The sequence below is a fragment of the Atractosteus spatula genome, chromosome 13 (assembly GCF_055471065.1).
Source record: "Atractosteus spatula isolate fAtrSpa1 chromosome 13, fAtrSpa1.hap1, whole genome shotgun sequence".
NCBI classification, from domain to species: Eukaryota; Metazoa; Chordata; class Actinopteri; order Semionotiformes; family Lepisosteidae; genus Atractosteus; species Atractosteus spatula.
This window is the reverse complement of record NC_142718.1, coordinates 8,460,914-8,485,391: the sequence shown is the minus strand read 5'-3', so window position 1 is coordinate 8,485,391 and position 24,478 is coordinate 8,460,914. Positions and strand designations below refer to the sequence as shown.

Sequence of the window (24,478 nt, the reverse complement as noted above, 5' to 3'; positions counted from 1 at the left end):
ACAACAGCAGGAACAAAGAGCAACCTGGCCACACCCCTAAAGAAAGTGAACTGTTTTCATTTTACTCCTTCCTGCTATGGGATCCAAAGCCTTATCCTAACCTTAGAGTAAGGACCCCTCCTCAAAAGTTGTATCACCGTAGTCTCACCAACTTAGAATCCTCACAATTTGATTTTCAGCAACTACAGAATTCCATTATAGATGTAAAAGCACACTTTATGAATTATTACAGAGCTTATCTATGAAGAACATTTCTTAAACATCTAATCACGACCGGTCTTGGCTTCTCTGTAGTACTATCAACACTCTTTTTTTAACATTATCTTAATTACTATATTGAGGTACATTTATTACATAAACACAACAACTATAAAGAAAAAAACTATAAAATATAAATCAAGACAAAAAACATTGAAAAGGATAAAGGTTAAGGTAGAATAGATTTACAATACTGTATATTCTGCTTAGCAAAAAAACAGCATAACAAAAAAATATCACATTATATTGAATTCAAGTAATCATTTTATTTCCAGGAGTAATAAAAAGTGTTGACAATGTAACAGATTTTCCCTAAATTTCCTTAAATATAGATATAAAAGAAAGATCTAGTGACACATACAGAAGGTTAATTTCTCTTAATCACATTGAGGAGCTTGACATTATTCTAATTTTATACATCTATAAGCAGTAATATAACACCTCTTAAATAGATCTTATATTGGTATCCTTACCAAGTACCAGCACTGATTCATCCCCCAAAAAGACAAACCTACAGTAGGATCTCCTGGAATTTCCTTTCCAGTAATTACTTTATAATCTTTTTCAACTCCCTCCAGTAGTAGTCACCCTCCAAGAGAGAGCAGGTCTAAAACATGTGCAAAAGAGAGCCATTTTCTAGTTTACTGTACCAGAATGTACTTTGTTAAGTCTCATGTGGTGTGTAGTACACCCTATGGGTCATCAACCGTTGTAAGGTATACTTTCTATTGTCTCTCCACTCTGGTCTTGATCCACATTAAAGTCTCATTTGTCATACAAATTGTTTGAAATTGTACAAATTTCAATATAGTAAATTATCTTGTTATTACGAGATAATCAAGTATCTCGTTATTACAAGATAGACAGTTATCTCGTTATTATAAGATACTGTACTACATTTTTATGTAATTACAAGATGCAAATGATCAAGGCTGTATGAGCAACCTTGTTCAATGACAGCACCTAGGAGATACCGATAGCTCAGCAGAAACTTTGGGTTTAGTGTCTGTGACAATGTTCAAAGTAGCAAAATATGCATGTACTTACTTCCAACTCTGGTTTAGTCATAATGAAATGTTACAATTTTTACTTAATGTGAACAGAATCATTATAAGCATGAGGACTTTCTGACTTATCCTTAAACAAGACAGACTGTTCTGTACAGTCAATTCCACTGCATAAAAGTGTTAGTCAGCTAATGATACGGTAGGAACAAGTAATAGGTTTATTCCAAACTGAAAAAAAGAAGAAAGAAAACAACGTTTCGGCCGTGGAGCCTTCTTCAGGTGTGAGGTGTGAGCACCCGAAGAAGGCTCCACAGCCGAAACATTGCGTTTTCTTTCTTCTCTTTTCAGCATGGAATAAACCTATTACTTGTTCCTCTGCAGCCTACACATGCTGACGCAGCCACCCACCTAAATGATACTGTAGGTCTTGTATGGAGATTGCGCTATGATGTGATTCTCACATAAAGTATGCAATAATGTACCGTCTCGCAATTAACAGATAAACATGAAATAATTTCTTTTCTTAATGGCATCAATCCACTTCCGTAATACAAGCGCTCCAAAAACACTTGTGGTCATGAAAAAGAATTATGTACATCTCTGTCAGAAAAAACACGTTTGATGTCTTTACTTCACACTTTCACCTTAATTTGTGGGAATTAAATGAGAATCAGATCTAGAGAAGAAGCTGAAGGAAATCTATACTAAAAGAAGTTCATTCATCAAGGCAAGGAGACGTTAAAAAGTTAGCCTTTGGCGTGCGTCTTGAACTATCCTCAAAACTGTCAGTTGAAACTAGGGAGACAGCAGGGCTTTTGGGTTTGAATCAACCCATCTCTCTCTCTTTCCCAGCGTTAATCCTGCATCAGCAGGGTCTGCTTGTCAGCACGCCCATCTCCCCAAATCTTTGAGCTGAAATCGTTGCCATTAAATGCGACCAAGAACCGGCGCGTCACTCCGCCTGCCACCGGAGGGGGGGAGGGGGGGGAGGAGAACAAAGTAAAGTAGCCAATTCAAGGAGGGGGATTATTAGGAGCCAAGGGAAATTTGGCCAGGACACCGGGGTTACACCCCTACTCTTTTCGAGGAACACCTTGGGATTTTTAATGACCACAGAGAGTCAGGACCTCGGTTTTACATCTCATCCGAAAGACGGCGCTTGTTTACAGTATAGTGTCCCCGTCACTCTACTGGGGCATTAGGACCCACATGGACCACAGGGTGAGCGCCCCCTGCTGGCCCCACTAACACCTCTTCCAGCAGCAACCTTAGTTTTTCCTAGGAGGTCTCCCATCCAGGTACTGACCAGGCTCACACCTGCTGAGCTTCAGTGGGCTGCCAGTTGTAAGTTGTAGGGTGACATGGCTGCTGGCGCTTGAATTAACCCCTCTATCCTTCCATTTTCTCAACCGCTTTACACAGTACAGGGTGGGGGAGCTGGAGCTTATCCCAACAAGCAGTGGGTGCAAGGTGTGATACACCATGGACAGGAAGATACACACAGACACACTATCAGCGCTCATCTTGTAGAAGCCAACTTAACCTACAGTACTAGCATATTCTTTGGACTGTGGGATGAGACCAGTGCACCCAGAGGGAAACCCATATGAAAACGGAGAGAACACTTCATGCAGATAGCACCCCCAAGAATCGAACCTTGGGCCCAAGTGCTGATGGGCACTAACCACTGTGCCACCATGCCACCCTATTTAATTAAATGATAATTGTCACTGAATACATATAACACAAAGACATGAGTTCTATTTGGATTATTTGTTCATCTAACAGTAAATATTCTCATGAATAATTATGTGATCCTTAGATTCAAATAACTGGTGGCACACAACTAGATGTTTCCAGTAGCTGTTTATCGGTCTGTTGTATTGCATTTTAGGGATGTTGACTCATTTTTCCTTGCACAGCTGCTTCAAGAAGGTGACCTTTGAGGTTTTCCTCGCTAGAACCGCTCACTTAAGGTCCTACCATACAGTAACATTTCAGTGGGGTTTAGGTTCATATTTTGACTTGGCCAATACAAAATGCTAAATTTCTTCTTCATCCAGCCTCTACTAGATCTGCTTGTATGTTTAGGACCATTGTCCTGCTGCATGATCCATTTTTGGCTCACCTTCAGTTGACAAACGGATGTCCAGTTGACATTCTCCTCCAGCAATGGCTGATTCGATGCCAAATTCATGGTTTTGTCCATACGCCAGCAGCCATATCACTCTGCAACTCACAACTGGCAACCCCCTGAAGCTCAGCAGGTGTGAGCCTGGTCAGTACCTGGATGGGAGACCTCCTGGGAAAAACTAAGGTTGCTGCTGGAAGAGGTGTTAGTGGGGCCAGCAGGGGTGCTCACCCTGTGGACCATGTGGGTCCTAATGCCCCAGTATAGTGACAGGACACTATATAGTAAACAGGTGTTGTCCTTCGGATGAGATGTAAAACTGAGGTCCTGACTCTCTGTGGTCATTAAAAATCCCAGGGTGTTTCTTGAGAAGAGTAAGGATGTAACCCCAGCATCCCGGCCATATTTCCCATTTGCCTTTTATCAATCATGGCTTCCTAATAATCCCCATCTCTGAACTGGCTTCATCACTCTGTTCTCCTCCTCCACTAATAGCTGGTGTGTGGTGAGCGTTCTGGCGCACCAGGGCTGCTGTCGCATCATCCAGGTGGGGCTGCACATTGGCGGTGGTGGAGGGGAGTCCCCATTACCTGTAAAGCGCTTTGAGTGTCCAGAAAAGCGCTATATAAGTCTCAGCAATTATTATTATTAGATAATTATTATTATAATATGGGTAACCTGTCCTAGTCCTGAGGCCCCAAACTACCATACTCCCACCTCCATGCTCTGTGGTCCGGATGGGGTTCTTCTGTTGGAATGTTTGGTTTTCACCTCACAAAACGTTTCTAATTTCTGCCAAAAGTTTTGACTTGTCTGTCTAGACAGCATTCTTTCGGGAGTCTTTTTTATTCATTATATTATTAATCCTGCTCTCAGGACTCGTCAGTAGGCAGAATTCCAGAGCAGCTTGAACCAGGTTGTGCCATTTTAATTTCCAGCCCAGGCAACTGTGCCTTGCGTAAGCAGTAGAATGCCATCTTTCTGTTTGGAAATGGTGGCATTAGTGAGTCTGGCATACACCACAGCTTCCTTTCTGCTTAAAATCTAGGCATAAACAGTCTGACTCAAGGGGCATCCCTTACTGAAGTGACCTCACCTATTATCCCAAACCTTTTCACATTTGCCCCATTTCCTAGGTCTGTGCAACTCTTGACACCACAACTCAGTACACAAAAAAGCCATATAGTACATTCAAAATTTTGGCACTAATGGAAAAATACCAGTTGCAGTGTATATAATAGGTACCAGTGATCTGGTTATATCTGGTAAACAATGGGTCAGAACCCCTTATCCCTCCCTCCCTTTTCTTCATATAATAGGACCTGACATTGTATTTTTCTAGTCCTATTCTGAATTAATAATGAGGAAAGAGAAGACCACACCCCTGATTGTTCCAAAACAGCCCCACAACATGAAGGTTATGGACCATAATCACTCAAATGTTCATTTGAGAGAGATACGTCACCACATGTGATGTTAGTGGACCCTCTCTTGCCTTGCCCCTACAGTACATTGCTGCAATAATACGTTCCTGGTGGACAGTCACCTAAATATAGTCAAAAGATCCATTTTTCAAGCAAGATTTTCTGCCACTTCAACCTCACGAATGTCAGCAAAATGTTTCTAACAAACTCTGTTAATAGCTTCTGATCCTACTTCCTTTTGAACCACAAGGCTGTTTCATTCACCACAGTCAAATTTAAATTAAAAGGATCCCCTGGAATACCTCTGCCATTGAAAATGCGCCATTGGAACTCAAAGGAAAGGCCGAGAGCAAATGCTGAACCACACTAGCTGAAAAAGCCCTCCTTGTCTTTGAAAACATTACAAAGACTGTTCGTAAGGCTGGGACTTAAACCTACAGGGAAGCTTGTTCCAGATACAGTACTGATGTGCTAAAGTAACAAACAGCAGTTTATTAGTAGAAGTTGTTACTAGTAATGTGCCTGTGTCTGAGTGTCTTTCACTTTTCACCCACCACCCACAACTCGCAGATCCCAGGCTATCCTAATTTTACAGAACAATTTAGACTAATTGGATTTTCGCCAGCTTGACATTCAACCAGGATCCTGGCCCACCATTTCAGAGTCTCCCATGCTGCTGTTGATGAACCATACTGCATCCAGAATCCACCATCCAGCCTACCACCGATGACACCCTGTGCTTTTCCGAGTTCTCTGGGAGTGAAGGGGTTTGACTGTTTCTTTAATCCCATCCGGGATTGGTGATCTCCAAATTTCCCCCTTGTGGGCAAGTTTACAGTTTTGTCTTGAGATAATGCTTCCTTTGCCCTAATCTACCTTCCAGCTCCAGATGATCTGTTTCACCAGCACCTGTTGTCTTGATTGTCCCCTGGTTAACAGTGTTAGTCAATTTATGCTTCAGAGGTACGTGCTTTTTTGCCCACAAAGCTCTAACATCTCCAACCCCTTTTGTGGTCAAGAATTACTTATCCCCTTCTAAGTGGAAAGAAGACTCTTCTTTAACTCCTTCCTGACACTGGAAGTTCGAGGTAAAGCAGGGAAGCTGAATTCTCCAGTGGTGACCACTCTCCTCACAGCTCCAGTGTTCCTTCGAAGGATGTGGGAATAGCTCACACCTTCCTCTGTCAGAGCTGGTCCAGGTCCACTTATGTCTTTGCCTTCAGGTAGTGCTTTCCTCCATCAGCTGTCCCAGTATATAACCATGTCTTCTTCTGAGGCAGCACCAGCCTCCATCACTTGATTCAGAGCTCAGCTGCTCTTTTCTTTCTTGTAGCCACTACCTGTATCAGGACACCTCAGTTACTGACCGCAACTGTTTCCTCCTGTTCCTCCTGTGCTGAGGCTTGTAGCAGAATCTCCCTTTTCCTCTCCGAGTAGTTTTTTATACATCTCCTGAGACACTACTCACTTTTGGCAAATTTCACATGAGTAGTGTTATTCAATTAATGTCAATCTCACATGAAATTCCAGAGCTGTATGAGTATCCTGCTCTTCAGGGAGGTGTTGGCCTCATGTGGTTGCTACCCAGAACTTCATGAGCCCAAGCAGCCACAATTCAACATCAGCATCAGGATGTTCTCCAGCACCTGCAACTGTCTTTTTAACTCTTGAGTGTACTGTATTAGTGAAAAGGTAATGCAACTAATGTTACAAATGTTTGTTTTTTTTTTAATTCAGTTCCTAACCTTTCATCAGAAACAATTTATACAACTGTGGTATGTTTCACTATTTTGGTATAGTCTATAGTGGGGAGAAAAAGTTTGAACCCACAGATTTCACAATTTGAATCCTGCAACTAAATGTTTTCTGTAACCGTTTCACAGTCTCTCGTTTTTGATTTTGGGGAATTTAGGCACATTCCTCCTTCCAGAAAGTCTTCAGCTCTACGATAAGATCTGCTTTACACGGACAGCTCTCTTCAGGTCCTGCCACAACGATTTGATTGGGTTTTGGCCCGGACATTGGCTAGGCCATTGTAAAAAGTGAAATTTCTTCATTTGTAGATGTGCTGGTACAGTATGTTTTAGATCTCTGTCTTAGTTGCATTTTATGTACATTTAACATGTTATTGAGTTGCACCATTATACTGATCACTTTTCTCAGCTTTTGTACTGCATGACCAGGCTCCTCCCCAGCTATGAATCCTAAAATTTAGAATGCTCTGTATAAAAATCTTCTAAAAAAGTGTTAACATTGTGCTTTCTACTTTGAAACTCCTTACGTTCCTTAGGAAATACAACCTTTGTTGCGCTTATGAATACTTTGCCTCTGTTTTGGCAGTCCAATTCAATTTACAATCAATTAACAGTTACATCATAAGAATAGAATCCTTAATTCTAAAATCAATTATCAGTGTTTTCACCAAACATGTTTCTCATTCAGGCCAAAGTGTTCTACCTTTGATTCATTTGTTCAGAGAGTATTGTTCCAGAAGCCTTGTGAATCATCCAGTGTGTGTCTTTGGTGAACATCGAATGGGCAACCATGTTCTTTTATCCTTCTATGAACAACATTCTTGTACAGTTGTTTTCTGATTGTTGAGTCACATGAACAGTCACATTTCCCAAGATGAGAGTGCCCTGCAGTTCCTTGGATGTCACTTTGGGGTTCTTTGTAACTTCCTTGATGAGTTTGTTCTGGGAGAGATTTTAGTTGGAGTGCCACTCCTCGATAGACTGCTGTCTTGAACAGTCATCTCCATTTGTTTGTCTGACAGTGGATTAGTGGAGCCGCAGATCCTTAGAAATGGTTTTGTAACCCTTTCCAGACTGATGATCATCAATAACTTTTTCTGAGGTCCTCAGAGATTTCCCTCGATCATTGCATGACTTCTGAATGGTGAAGACCAATCATACATTTCTGATCTTTATATGGGGTGCAGCCTTCCAAACTAATTAATTCTAATTAGTCCCTTAATTGACCTGATGAAACTTTGGATTCACTTATTTTTCACCTTCTTTGTATCTAATTTATCTCTTTGTCTAATTAATTCATACAGCATTTTGATTCACGAGACATGGAATAAACATTATGATTATTTCAACATAAACTAAGGTTAATCTATGATATTTCCATATTTATCTTTGGGGTTCACAAACATTTTCTCAGCATAGTAAAAGTGTGTAAAGGTATTGAACCAATGGAACTTAGTGAAATAATCTTCTCATTAACATATTTAACCAAACTTTATTTCTTGTTTCTCTGGCATTGGAGTCAAAGGATACATACTTAGTAACATCACTAGCCTACCAAGAAAGATTGTGAAAAGAGGACTTTACATCTTAACACTTTTTATAGGCTTTGTGGACTGTTAAGTACAGTGAATAATACTTATCGATTATTTATTTCAAAAGTGTTAGAAAATGCATAAAGCACAAAATAAGCAAGGCTGAACGTGGGTTTGGAAAAGATCAGGCGCAATATTTTATAAATACTGTAACTAAAGATAATTGTGAATGTTTTCAATGCTTAATTCAGTGCTAATAGGTAAAGCATGATAAGTAGGCACTGAAGTGGATGACTTGCTTGCTGTGCTGGGAAAATTAGTGAAGCCCTCAGGTTTCTATCACTGTGAAAGACTACAGATACAATGGGGAGATAAAACCTCAGTCTGATAATTAACTGACCCCTTTGTCTCTAGGAATGTGATTTATTTATTGACTTTTTCTGATCCGTAATCTCTGTAAACTGCTCTGGCCAGTTTTTTTCTTAACTTTCCCAAATATTTGTTCTTTACATCAAATCTAGGAACTGTTTCTCTTATCGTCAGCTTTGCAGAACTCATTCAAACACTCGAAATACATCCTATTAAAGGGAGACTATACTAGGATTACTGGGATCCACTTAATCTTCTCATGGCACATCGGCATTTTAAAGCATCCCACCAGATATAGGCGGATTTTATTAAAATAACAATCACGTGTGTTCATTCAAAGGATGGAGTAGAAGTAGTTTGATTCATGAAACTTTGAAAGGATCCCATTTCCTCTGAGCTTGGGTGTCAGTTTTGATCAACTTAAAATAGAAAAAAATGAGTGTTCTTGCATCGTACTGGACCCTGGATTTTTAGGATCCAAAATCTCAATTCAGTTGAATTGTGGCAAAATTAACAGCATTCCAGTCTTTGAAAAACATTGGTCAGCAACAAATATTGTTGTAATAATTTAGATAGATAAATACTTTATTGATCCCGTGAGGGAAATTGCAGAATTTCCCTCATGGGAGTGTCAACAGGAGTGTCAAATCTTTTTAAATTAAACAGCCAGAACTGTGAACTGCTATTATTCCAAAGAAAAAACATTTAGCCAGTTGGAAAGCACGAGGGCACGGTATTTAGCAGTGTTGCTTCACAGAGCAGGGATCCCCTGGCTTCAATTCCTGGGGTGCTTTCTGTGTGGAGTTTGCATGCTCTCCCCGTGTTTGCGTGGGTTTCCTCTGGGTGCCCCTCTTTTCCTCCCACAGTCCAAACACATACTGGTCGGTGAATTGGCTTCTGGAAAATCTGTCCCTCTTGTAGGTGTGTGCGTGTTTGTGTTTGTGAGGGCTCCCCCTCACAAAATGACTTGAAAATGAGTGGATGGTTGAATGGAAATTTCGCCAATTAACTTCAAATGTGTTAGCTGTTATCCCAGATATAGAACAATCAAAGTATTTTAACACGGTTTTTCTCTCATAAACCAAAAATTTTTTATTTGTAACTTAAACCTTTTGTCCCTTCAAAGACAGTGTCATTGACTCCGAATCAGACTTGTATCGCTCCTGGCAGAGCAGGATTCACATTATCTTAAAGGTATGAGTAAGAGACTTACAGTAGTGAAATTGTTCAAAATGAGGCATACAATTATGAGGCATAAAACTCCCGTTGTTCAAATACTATTCAGCCAATTAACTCCAAATGTAATAGGTATCTTTCTGGTACTTTGGCATTCAAATATGGGAAAATTGTGTTTCTTAACACAATGTTGACTTTATCGATAGCTTTCAGCACAAATTTTAAATGAGCCTTTGTTGCCCTCTGCTGGTTATATCATGAAACATAGCAGCCTTACAAAATAATAATAATTGCTTACACTTATATAGCGCTTTTCTGGACACTCCACTCAAAGCGCTTTACAGGTAATGGGGACTCCCCTCCACCACCACCAATGTGCAGCATCCACCTCAAAAATGAGAAGCAACACTTTTTCTCCTGGTCATCAATTTATAGATGTGTTAACTCAGAAGAGGTTAAATATAATTCATTAATTTTACTAACATGGCTTTATCCAGTAATTAATGGCATTTTTCTGTACTGATACACTGCTAAAATACAGCTTATTTTTATAAGGGCTCAAGTTAAAACACACTGACCATAAGCAGATACATATTTCTTTTGAAAAATACAAATAAATGAAGACATGAGAAACCATCCATCAAACATCCACTGCAGAGCAACCTTACTGCTACATTGTATTACTACAATTTTCATCAAATCTTTTCATCCAAGAATTATGTGAAGACCAAAACTGGAGTCTGTCCTTGAAGTAAGAAGTTAACAAGACTTGACTACACTTACTAAAGTGAAGCGATGTGGCACAAACTTGTTATGATCTGTAGCAGTTTACAGCACATACAAGCATTGTAATGACAGTGGAACAAAAGAATAGTCAAAAGACCGTAAGAAAGTTTTTGCAAGAAAACTTACAGATGTGAAGAGGCCATTTTGTCTCTCTCATTTAATTGTCTGTAGAGGTCAGGTTGTCAGCTTCCACAACATGCCAGGCTCGCTTGTTCCACTCTCCCACAACCCTTTGTGTATAAAAGTGGTTCTGTTCCTCTAGTTTCCACTTATGTCCTTGTTTTGTATTTCACTCTTGATTCTGGCCACAGAGGTTTTCTCTTCTTTTTAGGTCCACCAATCTTGCCTTTGTTTTACTAGAGTATTTTGGATTCTACCTGTATAGCTTCAAAGTATATTTCAGATCATATCATGTTGTTATCACAGATCCCTAATGTTTCTTTCACCTCTGTTTTCACCTAAGATCAATACAGACATTCCGTCTTGTAGATACTCGGATAAACAGTTGGATGGTAGAGATTCCTGTATGTTTTTTCTCAGTGTGAGGAAGTTTCAGATCTCCTACGACAAATAAATATAACCTCAACAATCTCTATTACTTTTTCAAAGCACGTGATGTCCTGTGCACGTATTTTAACTATTGTCACCTCTTCATTTACTGAAGTACTTTGGATTCTATCTGTACAGGTCCAATATATACACCAAAACTGTGATCACAGTTCCCTCATATGGTAGTTCTTTTACCTCTGTTTTCCTTACTTTGACTCAGTGAAAAGACAGGTCAATATGGACATTCTTGAAGATACTCTGATAAACAGCTGTGCAGTAGACATTCCTATTGGTTTTACCCAGTCAATGCTACAGATCTCCAACAACAACAACAACAACAACATATTTCTTCTTTTGCACATAGATCCCTGCTTTATTTACACACTCTTGAATTATAATTAATATTTTAAAAATGTCAACCTTAATTTTTCAACACAATGATGAGCTCCACATGACACAGGTCACTGAAGATATTCTGCCTTATTATGGGATTGCCAAGTTATCTACAGACTCTCTTATGAGCTCTCTGAATAGGAATGTACGCTGTGCAAAACTACCAGTTTGAACTGGTACTGGTACCTGTTATGGGACTACACACATTATAGTACCAACACTGGGGAGCTGAACATTTTGTCACTGGGTAGATACTGTATTTTTTATAATGCAAAAGCAGTCACAGAGTGCTTTTCAGAATTCTAGATAATTGTTCTATATCATTCTATGTCATTTACTGTAGCAGAACACTGGAAAGCATCATAAAGCAAGTGCAGTGTTTGATAGACTTCTGCACGATGTTTGCTAGATAGTTCTGGTTTTATATGGATGGAATCAGTCACTAATACTGAACAGAGGCAGCAAATATCATTTCCTGCTGGTACTCACGCTATAACCAAGCTTTGATCAATCTGATGTGGTAGGTTTGGCAGGTTTTATAATTAACCCAACCTTCTTGTTCCCAGACTTCGTATGATTTCTGCTGTCTGTCATACACCTTGCTATTGTGTGTAACAGGCTTTAACCATATTAATGGCTAGATGTATTGGGCTGATTCCCAGTGATCATAGCTTTTACTTTGACTCTTTCAAACTTCCTCTCTGTGTTTCAAGCCAAGACCATTGTCTTGGCATTATTTTCCCAAAGGGGGATCGGGTGTTCTTAATATGACATGGTTATAAATTGCATATCATATCATGGCTCCTCCCACAACTCCTCATTGATGTCTAAATTCCCTCTAGAATTTCTCCCGCACAGTAAATCAAAGGGAAGCACATCTAGAATGGAGATATCAAAGTCATTTGCTATGGTGGGCCAGACCTAATTTAAATTCGGGTGTCACAGATGTCGGAAGGGACGAACCGTGGAATGGCAGGAGAGCGAGAAAAAACCCTATGCGTAGCGGCGAGACGGGGGTTAGCCCGGGCTCAGGAGGTCAGACAATGTCGGGTAGAAACCTTTGCCCTCAGGCCGCGGAGGAGACGACCTGGTGCTAGGCGGGTCTCAGGACATCCGAACTTCAATGCTGAGCGAGGAGGAAAGCGTGAGCCGGAAATATATAGCCACAGACAGAGACACACCAGAAGGACAAGCAAAGCACCGGGAAACAAGGGAAAGACAGAGTAGGAGCGCCCTCTAGTTGTAGAGGGCATAACACAGGGGTGTCAAACTCATTCTCCAGATTCACATACAGTATCTCAGCTATGATTCATCTCAATAGCACCGAAAAATAAACGAGCAGCTATGTATTCCTACCACTCGATTTATTCATAAAACTCAACTCATAAAACCTTTTGCTGCAACAAAAGTTGGGGTATTAACTGTTTTTTTCCTGCAGCACAAAGACATTTGCCTTAAAACAAAGCTGCTTCCCTCGTAAACTTAGTGTTTAGCGTAGTGTTTTTCTGGCGTTCAGCTTCTTCCTTTTTTTTAACATTATGTCAGATAAATAGGGTCAGTACTTCAAGCATGACAAAAGGAAAGAAAGTAAGGCGAGCAGTTCCCCTGCCTGTACACCCTGAAGTGACGCAATACACTGAAAAAGACATTTGCATTGCTTGAGCCTAACTGCACACTCAGTATTCAGCAGTTTACCATTGTACGTGCTCTGTCTTGTTAACTACCGTATTAAGTGTATAAAATATAAAGTGGATTTATTATCAAAAACATACAATAGTGTCCTTTATTTTGACAATTCAATGAGCAGTAAATTGATAGCAAAGTAATAGTGGGAGATTTTATAGACCTCTGGAATGGCCTCTTCAGCAAATTATCGTAATGCAAATTTTTGTATTACAAACAGATTTTCAGGAACAAATGATCTTAAACCAAAGCAGGGAGGTATATTTACATGAACTGGTTAACTGCAGATCTGAAATCAGAGTTATACAAGCTCTGAGATGAGTGTCAACTGCCTCCTCATTTAGTTGACTTTGTTTCATGATTAGTACAATTTTTGTGTTTTAACATAGGAAACAGAATCAGCAGAAGGTAATGTTTTGAGGACATTGGGGGTAATTAATCATTGAAAACATGGCATGCTATGTACTAGATATCAGCAATATAAAACCCAGAAAGTAATAACAAAGCAATGAATTCTACAACAACTGCTATTGCTCTTTGGAAAGCACTGTACCTTCCAGTAATACAAATCAAGTATGCGGGTTTTCCATTCATATCTATAAAGAAACATTAATTTCTCCACTCATCTTGAACCACACAGCAATCTTTATTTGTATTTTTTGGCTATTTTTATTTATTTGTATGGCCATTATTACTAGGTCAAAAAAATATCCTTGTGAGATCATAAAAACCACTAGATCAGCAAGATCTACTGTGGCTCAATAGCTGAGCTTGCTCCAAAGTTTGGAGAAGGCCGTTTTTGAGGACATGTGTACAGGTCTCACTGTGTCAGTGTTGTTTTTCCCCCAATTTTCAAGTAAAGGCACACCCCATTCACACTAGACCTAGATCTAGACAGTAGAGCTGACCACAGCAACAAGTAGAACATACACCCTGAGAGGAGAAGAAACAGGTCATGAACCAGAAGCCCTGGAACCATGACTACAGAGTAAATGGGCAACCTGAAATGGGAGACTCACAGTCACATGGCTGTGGCCATTCAAGTGCATGACGTACCTCAACTGATGGTGGATACAACACAAACACTTCTAAACAAATATAAACAAGGGTCTAAACAAGTGTCATAACTGATAAGTGAGATTTTAAAAAAAATACCTAATTTTCACATTTTTAACAAATATTATAGGAAGTATAAAGTAGTGTGCCAACCGCATTTATAATCTTTAAAAGAGCATCAAAATTTTTTGTGCACAGTTCAAATTCCCATGTGTGCTGATTTCATAATCTGTGTGCACGCGCACACAACTGAGAGGGAACGTTGTCTGGAAGGTTGCCAGTTCGAATCCCGTGGCCGGCAGAGGAATCCTACTCCGTTGGGCCCCTGAGCCAGGCCCTTAACCCCAACTGCTCCAGGGGCGCTGTACAATGGCTGACCCTGCGCTCTGACCCCAGGCTCTCTCCCTGTCTGTGTGTCTCATGGAGAGCAAGCTGGGGTATGCAAAAAGATAATTCCTAATGCAAGAAATTGTAAAGGGTTAATAAAGTGATGTTATTATTGTTATTATTATTAAGTGTACTGGAAGGATTATGGGGTGCTTTAGTTAAAATTTGGCTTAACCCGCTTGGCTGAGGACTGATCTCCTGGACCGCAAGAGGATAAGGAGGCTGGGATTCCTCTGTAGAGTGAGGAGTGACCCAGGGGCAGCTGCACATGTGGAGAAGGGGTGGAGGTGGGATTGAAAAACACATATGCAAGGGAGAGAAGGGGATAATGGATAGTGTTTATAATGTTTTAGGAGAGGAAATGATGTCAGGAGTGTTTGCGATTCACTGATGGCTGAGGCTGATTGAACTTGGCTGTTGTCATCCCTCCCTTTATTATAAGCTCCATGTCACCAGACCCACAACCATGCTGTGTTCCAGTCATATCTCCGCCACCAAGGTACACATTTCAATATTGTAAATACAGCTTATTTCAGTGTTCAATCTGAGTGTGCCTTGAAATGCATTAGTCACCTTTTGTTGGCAGGAATTGTTGACAGTGATCTCAGATGTTCTCTGCTTTTGTTTTCTTTTACGTACATCAAGCAAACAAAACAAGATCGCTCTTTGGCTTCTTCCCTTTCTGTTCTCCTCGTCAGTTAATTCCTTGCTCTGTTCTCACTTTTCCTCCTCTTCGAATACATTTTGATGGTTATTTCAGATGGTTGTATTCATTTGACTTTTTATGAAATCATGCATTGCATTAGACTATAATAATAATAATGTTAATACTACAGTAAATACTGGATACACATACAGGTACTACAGTGGGAGAACTTCTATTTGTAATGTAAAGTTTCATTAATATGTACCATATCATATTGTTAGCTATTGATGCAAATACTGTATGTCCTAGATTAGATTAATAACAATATACTCAGTTTTATTAATGTTCTATTATAATAAAAATCCACTTTTTAGAGATTTAGCCAATAACTTTGATTTGCTGTGTTCAGACATAAGAATGAAATGTCCTGTTATTGTTTAATTATTTTCTTTTAGCTTCCCACTAAAAAGGTAGTGTCTTTGTTCCTTGTTTATAAAAAAATGAAAGTCTGATGTCACACTGTTGTGTTTTTCCAGAATCTGCTACTACAGTATAATGGGTTTGTGAAAATTCATTACAATAAAATAAGTTCTTCGGAAATATTTTTTACTCGTTAATATTTTGCTGCCTTCTACCTTGCAATGTACAATTTTAGGCAACAGGCTATCTTTTCTTCAACTAAACTGTCTGTGATATTTTTTATTTTCACAAAAATAAAACTACATACTGGTGTGAATCTGGTCAGTACCTGGATGGGAGACTTCCTGGGAAAGCTAAGGTTGCTACAGGAAGAGGTGTTAGTGGGACCCTTAGAAAGTGCTCCCCCTGAGGTCTGTGTGGGTCCTAATGCCCCTGTATAGTGACGGGGACAATATACTGTAAGAAAAGGCACCATCCTTCGGATGAGACATTAAAGTAAGATCCTGACTCTCCATGGTCATTAAAAATCCCAGGGTTTTTCTTGAAAAGAGCAGGGGTGTTACCTCGGGTGACATGGCCCTTGTTTCAATAATTATTTCTCTGAACATAGTAGTCAGTGGCGCTGTGTCATTTACTGAATCAAACATTTCATTTTTTGAGTCGTTCACCAGCTCAGCTTCCATTCGGTAGTACTGTTTCATTCAGGTGAACTCTTCTTTTGAATCTGTTCTGTATAACCAGACCAAAAACCTGGTGTCTAAATGTACATTAATTTACACAGTTTCAATAAACATATCTTTAACTTTGCATGCTATCTGCCTAAAACTATCTCAAGCTATCTGCGGACATTTTTCCCCTTTCTGTTTAAAGAAAACCACTTCTTCCTTTACACATGATATTATAACTATTTTGATATAAAAATGTAATTATGCATTAGTATCTTAATTTGGTGCTCTGTAGTGTACTTCTAATACTATCCTTTATTCACTATCACTGTGAATTGGAGCTCAGTGCTGCTCTTCTCATTACAATGTAATTTATGCTACCTGTACATACTGTATGGTGTTTCTTGGGGTCAAGAAAGCTGAAGTCTTCTTTAGACTAGCATTCACCCATGTCTTATGTTTACAAATGACTATTCCTGAGAATGCCCCTCATTCATCGTATTTCCTTAGGCTTGTTGCCTTAGCTTGTAGATCTTTATGTTCATGAACATGCAATATTTCAGCCATTCTTTATTATGAGACACAAATGATAACTGATGGTACAATGAGCTAGTAATATTGTGTAGAATGCATCTGTCCATTTGTTTAGTCTACAGTATGAGCTGCTTTTTAGATAGATCACTTTATTAGCCCTATACATTTTCTTGCATTAGGAATTTGTCTTTTCACATACCCCAGCTTGCTCTCCATGAGAGACAGAGAGAGAAAGAAGCTTGGGGTCAGAGTGCAGGGTCAGCCACTGTACGGCGCCCCTGGTGCAGTTGGGGTTAAGGGCCTTGCTCAGGGGCCCAACGGAGTAGGGTTCCTCTGCTGGCTGCGAGATTTGAACCAGCAACCTTCCAGCCACAGAGCCACCGCTCCGCCCAGCCTTCCAGCCACTTTTGTTTTATCTTTAAAAGCTTTTGTCATAGACCTAATTGAAGCCTGTTTCCACTAGGGAGTAAAAAAAAACACCCTATGGTATCTCGCAATTGCGACTTTGTATCTCAGAACTGCGACTTAAAAACTCAGAATTGCGATTTCATATCTCAGAATTGCATCTTAAAAACTCAGCATTACGAATTAAAAAATCAGAACTGCGACTTTATATCTCAGAATTATGACTTTATATCTTAGAATTGTGACTTAAAAACTCAGAATTGCGACTTTATATCTCGCAATTGCGACTCTTTATCTCACATTTGCAACTTCGAAGTGGCCCACATTTCACTGTCTGTCCTTTTGTTATTGCAACGAATTCGGGTTCTAGAGCTTGTGCCCCTCGCCACTCCCACCCTAGTTTGCACTTCACTGCATTGGCTCGAACCCAGGTCCTGCCAGCTGAGCTGAAGAAGACCTTTTTTAAGTAAAAAAGGAATTGTACCAAAGTTGTTTTGGATAGATTTCCAAAATGTTATTGTTAAACATTTAAAGGTAAATGTTAAATTTAACGATTTGGATAAAGGATATGTTCTTATTATTAATCTGTTAATTATGTTGGCGAAATACTTCATCCACAAAAGTTCAAGGTCTAATACTGCTCACTCTATTAATGTTTTTAAAGTACAATTGCTTCTTTACTTAAATTCTATTAGAAATTGAAAAAATCAAAAGGCAAGACATACAATGGAAATATCTAAAAAGTATAAGTTTCAGCTTTTATAATTGTGAATTCCTCTGGATGTGAAGTGTCTATTTCTGTATCTTTTTTCATATTCTGTCTCCGTTTTTAAATATTCTGTCTCCAGAAATTTTTGTATTTCTGGTGTTTAAATAAAAACTTTTTTAAAAAGCCCACCATCCGCTATTCCATCCAGGTACTATGGAAGCCTCCCTGGCGGAAATGGGATTCCATAAATACTAGTGTAATTAATTTGATTTTTATCAGGGCACTGTACAAGACAAGTCTTCAGGCCTATAGATCCTAGAATCCTGGACGAGTTATGAATATAGTGTAACGGAACGGCCGACATACATGTTGTACGATCTGGTTGCAGTGTGGCAAGTCTGGCAAGACCTGGGTTTGAGCCAAACCAGTGAGGCATGAACTAGGGTGGGAGTGGCGAGGGCACAAGCCCTAGAACCCGAATCCGTTACAATAACAAGAGGACCGACGATGAAATGTGGGCCATTTCAAAGTCGCAAATGAGAGATATAAAGTCGTAATTCGGAGATTTTAAGTCGGAATTCTGAGTTTTTAAGTCGCAATTCTGAGATACAAAGTCACAATTGCGAGATACCATAGTGCGTTTTTTTTCTTTTACTCCCTGGCGGAAACGGACTTCCATAGTTTTGAGTCCAGAACTGTTAGCAGAATCTAAATACAATCTATGCGAGTAAAAGGCCAGCACACCAGTGTCAATTCAAGTAAGATGAATGGGAAATTTAAAAAGGGATAACTGGAAAAAAAGCCAAAAGGTAAAAATAGAATACGGAATATTTTGTTCTGGGCATTTTCTTGGAAGTTTTGTGCACCTTGTGATTTTGATGGACTGACCTTCTCTTTTCTTGTCTCCAGAACACTCAGTGGCAGCCAAAACGGGCGGCTGCTTCCCTGGAGGGGCCAGGGTCAGCCTGGAGTCTGGGCGGCAAAAGGCCGTGAGAGACCTGCAGCCTGGGGACCGCATCCTAGCCGCGTCCGACGACGGGAGCCTCCTCTACAGCGACTTCCTCGCCTTCCTAGACAAGGAGCCTGCCGCCCGGAAACTCTTCTATGTCGTTGAGACGGGAGAGGAGCCCCCGAGGCGCCTGCCCCTCACCGCCGCCCACCTCCTGTTCGTGGCCGGCAATTGCTCGGGAGTGGCTCCGTTCCGAACGATATATGCCAGTGAGGCGCGGCCGGGGCAGTGCGTCCTGACGCCGGGCGGCCGCGGGCCCCTGCAGCCCGTCCGCATCGCCTCGGTGAGCTTGCAGGAGGACCGGGGGGCCTACGCCCCGTTAACGCAGCAGGGAACCGTGGTGGTGAATGGCGTGCTTGCTTCCTGCTACGCCGCCTTTGACAAACACACCCTAGCCCAGTGGGCGTTTGCCCCACTGCGGCTTTTCTACGATGTGATCGGGCCAGCCACCAGGCAAGGGGATGGACTTCACTGGTACTCACGCCTTCTCTACCAGCTTGGGACTCTTCTCATGGACTCAAAGCATTTCCACCCCTGGGGGATGTCTGAGACAGAGAGATGAAGGACGGAAGAGGGACATCTAATATTATTAACGCAACAACTCCCAAGAGTTTCTTTGACTATTAAGAGACCTCAGTAGTGATGGTTCACGGACTCAGAATCTGGGGGGATGTTGGTTCAGTTCTAGGTGGATGTGTCAGGGGGAGTTAACATACAAAGAGAGATTTTAGCTGTACAGTTTTGTGGGACTTGACAGCAATTGTGAGTCCTTATAGTCTCCCCAGCAATCCCTCCAGTACCGCCACTCACCCCTTAACTCGTTGGGTATGTTACACGTCAGAGTCGTCTCGACAAGAAGAACGTGTCGGGAGGAACTGTGGTGCGTGTCAATTTTTTGAAAAGGTGGTCAGGGATCCTGGTTTTTAATTTTGATTGCTGTATATTCTTCTCAGATGTTCTAACATGATTTCTTAACGTCGTTGAAAATATATTAAGATAATTAATTTATTTTACCGAGTCAAAGCGTTTTCATCTATGCGACCTTGCACTGGTACAAAAGAGTAACGTGGGGCACTGTCACGTGTTAATCGTAAGGCCTTCTGCACCATTTGTCCTTTCACCACCAATGAATGTATGATTCGTGCATGAGATTTCATTTGTACATGTAAAGCGTTTTTCAGTTACTAACCATCATGTGTTTTACAACAAATTAATTACTTGAAGGAAAGAAGAGCAATCAAAATTGACGTCAACCACGCCATTCATTAAATAGCCACTTACTGTACGTTAAACATTTGCTGTATAGATTGCATTATAGTGCATATATATATATTATTTTTGGAATTGCCAAGTATTTTTTTAACCTGCTGATTTTTAAAACACTAATTGTTATTCATCTTGGACTCACTGCAGTGACCCAGTGTCTGCATAGCGGGATGCAGATTGTGCCAGCTCTCTGCCAGTTTGATATTGTAGGCCCAATCACTCCCATTAGAGAAGATTGAACATCAACAGTCAACTGACAAACAGAAATAGGTGTCCAGTGTATTACAGCTGTTGTATGATAAGCCAAGACATGCTTTCCAGCACAAACCCACCCACCCTGGACAATTACAGTACAGTATGTGCCTCCACCTGGAGAATCTCAGTTAGACAAAAAGTAAATTAAAACTAGACCATATCAAGCATGAATCAAATAACCATCACATCAATTTCACAACAGAAAATCCATGAATACCTCAAGATACTCTGAAAAGTAATCTCAGACAAGCGTCAAAACAGGAATAACTGACATTCTTAGTTATAATATAGCAGTGGTTCTCCACCTATTCATCACTGTATGTATATGCCGTATCTCTATGTGTAATGTGCAGTCTGTGCATTTCAGATATAAAGTTATTTGAAAGAGACATAATTCAAACTTGTTTTCATTTCAACACTGGCAAGTGTCAACAAGGAACATTTAAATAAAATAAAAATAGTGTTATTCTGGAAATATGAGTCTGTTGAGTATTAAAATAATTTGGCAAAACACTTGTCTGGAGGCATATTTTCACAATTCCTTGAACATATACTGTATATACTACACTGTCCATTTACGTTGCTCCAAGTTACTACAAATCTGTACAATTCTTCTTCCTGTTCCTGTTGTAGGAATAATGTCCTTTAAGCTTTAAAGCAGTGAAGATGTAAGGATCACATAGAAAAGCACCAGCAGATGGAACTTTTTTTGTAACTGCTGTTTCACGAGGAATGACAGCAGCCGAAAGGTTGGGAGAAATTAGAATCATTTATTGGGATGTGAGGACTTGGCTTAACCCACTTGGCTGAGGGCCAACCTCCTGGCCGTTGGACGGGGAGGATAGGACCCCCATGGGACCAATTGGGCAGCTGCAAAGGTGGAGGGGGGGTGAAGGAGGGATGCAGAAAACGAACGAGGAAGAAGAGGGGGTGACGTTTGGTATATACAGTATGGAGACCAGTTGCTTACGTCAGAAACCGGCTGCCTTCATTCCTCCCAAATTTTCCTTAAAAACTCCATATCAAAGCAGCACACATGATCTATTTTGTCACTTTCCAGACCACATGCACACACTCCATTTAACATCAGAAGATGCACAAAATGTAGGTGACCTTCATCAATTTGAGCAATATGCATGTACAATTCCATCTTGATCCTTAAACTGGTAACAGTGCACAATAACTCATCATTTATCTTTCTGACACTCTGTAGATGCCCAATGAAATACAGTAGGCAAGATTAAATGATATGGGAGCTGTCATATTTTAATCTACGATATTTATCCTAGTTATCAGTTTTAGAAGGAAGCTGCATAACTTCTGGTATACAAGAAATGTCTGAAGAACTTTACTTTCAATTCAGCTACCTAACTTCTCTGTTATTATGTCACCGTATAAGGATTCAAGTTGTTGAAGCAAAGACAATAAACAGTGGTATAGTAAAGTCATTTAAAGTCATTTATGACTTAATTGTTGAGTCCATTACTCTCTTCGGTGTCTGTCTCCTACCACACAGCACTACTGTGCCTTATCATTCAAAATACAATTAAATACCAGGAGACTTTGGAAAATAGATGATGTTTACCAGTCAAATGAGTTCCCCATCTCTTGAAACAACTGAATTTAGAAGAAGAATAATTTCATCTCAGACTCAGTAAACATTCATGTATGTATTTTTCACCATGTGAATGATCTTTTAGTAACTGTAGCAAAAGCATGTGTTGGTTTTTTCTACCTTGACAGTATAAATGCACTGAATCTAGATGCCTTCTATGTTTGTCAATTCATTAGCTGTTAACCTTAAAGCTGCATCAAGGTGAAATTCGAATTAAGCTGGGCAGACAGTTGTTCCCAAATTTTCTGATATAGGCCTACCAAGTTGTTGCTTAACTGTAGATGTTTGATCCTTCCATATGACTTTGGAATTGTTTCTCTAATCATTTAAAAAGATTCTAAAAAGGATTATCTTCAGTAAGCTTGAATCACAACCAAATTTAGTCAATGTTTAAGGTTTTCTCAAGATGGCCTATTTTCAGCTCTCTGGATATTGCGTTTGAAATCCCGATGTCTTGTTTCAACGTGACTTTCTATATTGTATGCTTTGCACAGTGAGATCTGTACAACAAAATAAACAAAATGGTTTCCCTTCTCTTCCTACAACACATAACGTTTTTTTCTCCATTAATCTTTCACCTGTCTACCCTCGGCTGTCAAACTGCAATGGTTCGTAGTTTGCTTCATCTCTCTCCTCAGTTCCCAAAGACAAAATCTTGTTTTTTTTTTCTGTGAACAACAAATTTTCTCATGTCCGCCTCACCTGCTCATGTCTGCCCCAAGACACTCGGCTTTACTCAAGCGCTTGAATGTATCTTTTTTTTTTGTAGAATTTCACATGAGCAGCAATGTGCTGAGAGGGCCAGTAAAGACCTGTGGGCTGTAGCACAGAACTACTGGGTTATAGTAAGATAAGATCACTTTATTGGCCATATACAATGTCTTGCATTAGGAATTTGTCTTTTCGCATACCCCAGCTTGCTCTCCACGAGACACACAGACAGGGAGAGAAGCTTGGGGTCAGAGCGCAGAGTCAGTCATTTATACGGCACCCCTGGAGAAGTTGGGGTTAAGGGCCTTGCTCTGGGGCCCAACGGAGTAGGTTTCCTCTGCCGGCCGCGGGATACGAGCTGGCAACCTTCCAGCCACAGGCGCCCAGTAGTAACATTCTCCATACATTCATTATCTATCCTCTTCATCCAATCCAGATATTGTTTTAAAAATAGGGGGGAGTCAGAGCCTATCCTGGCAAGCAACAGGTGCAAGGCAGGATACACCCTGGACAGGACACCACTCCATTGCAGGGAAGACACACACACACACACTCACACCAGGGCCTGTTTTCTGAAAGCCATTTAAGCTACCAATATGTCTTTGGACTGTGGTAGGAAATCAGAGAAACTGAAAGAAAACCACATGAACACAGAGAGAACATACAAATCCCACACAGGTAGCACCCCAGCAATGTAACCCCCAATGCTAAAATCCTAACCACTGCACCAGCATGGCACTCTAGTAACATTTAGACATTCTTTTATTTCATTTACACCTCAGCTGTATGAAAATAATAATAATAATCCCTTACACTCATATAGCGCTTTTCTGGACACTCCACTCAAAGCGCTTTACAGGTGATGGGGACTCCCCTCCACCACCACCAATGTGCAGCCTCCACCTAGATGATGAGATGGCAGCCATAGTGTGCCAGTACTCTCACCACACACCAACTATCTGTGTAAATGCCTTGCTCCCGGTGAGTGTGCGAAGTAGCTGAAGCGATGGCATTGAAACCATGCCAGGGCTCTGTGGGAGAGCCACAACTACACTGTGCAAGAAAAAGAGGGTATGGCTGTCCATCAGTCCGAGACAAACGAGCTACTGAAGAATTATTGTTGTTCTTTTGCCTTTCGTACAAAAAGGAAAAGAATGGCACTGAAGGGCCAGTTCTTTTTCTGATCCATGCATGCCCTCCTCTCTACAGCCCATAATGAACGGTGAGTCCAGAACGTGGTTAAAATGCTGGGTAAAAGTTACATACTGTACAAGATAAGATATTGTGTGCATTACAAGAACCTAAACTTAGTAATTTATTTTTTCTGGTACAGAAATGGACCATTTTCTCTTTCGGCTTCTATGAAGTGGAGAGGGTCAGCAGTTTTAAGTTCCTGGGAGTTAACATCTCAGAGGACTTAACCTGGACCCACCACACCAACATCGTGGTCAGGCTCCGCAGGCTAAAGAAGTTCGGCATGCCGTTACATATCCAGGCCAGCTTCTACAGGTGCACTATTGAGAGCATCCTGACTGGTTGCATCGCTGCCTGGTATGGGAACTGCTCCGCCCGGGATCGCAAAGTATTGCAGAGGGTGGTGAAGTCAGCGCAGCTTATCACCAGCTGTGAGCTACCAAGCATCCAGGAGATCTACTCAGCTAGATGTCTGAAGAAGGCCAGGTCCATTCTCAAGGACCCCAGTCATCCCAGTCACAAACTGTTTTCCCTCCTACCGTCC

The 24,478-nt window shown here is 40.6% G+C and overlaps 1 protein-coding gene across 1 annotated transcript in view; it reads left to right on the top strand.

Moving 5' to 3' along the window:
- Nucleotides 1–20,799, top strand: part of ihha (Indian hedgehog signaling molecule a) — a 77,618-nt gene extending 56,819 nt beyond the window's left edge. Inside the window, exon 3 of the mRNA XM_088930148.1 lies at nucleotides 18,794–20,799. Within this exon, the coding sequence (XP_088786274.1) occupies nucleotides 18,794–19,455 (662 nt within the window). The 3' untranslated portion in view covers nucleotides 19,456–20,799. The remainder of the gene's footprint in view (nucleotides 1–18,793) is intronic.
- The last annotated feature ends 3,679 nt before the right edge of the window (nucleotides 20,800–24,478 follow it).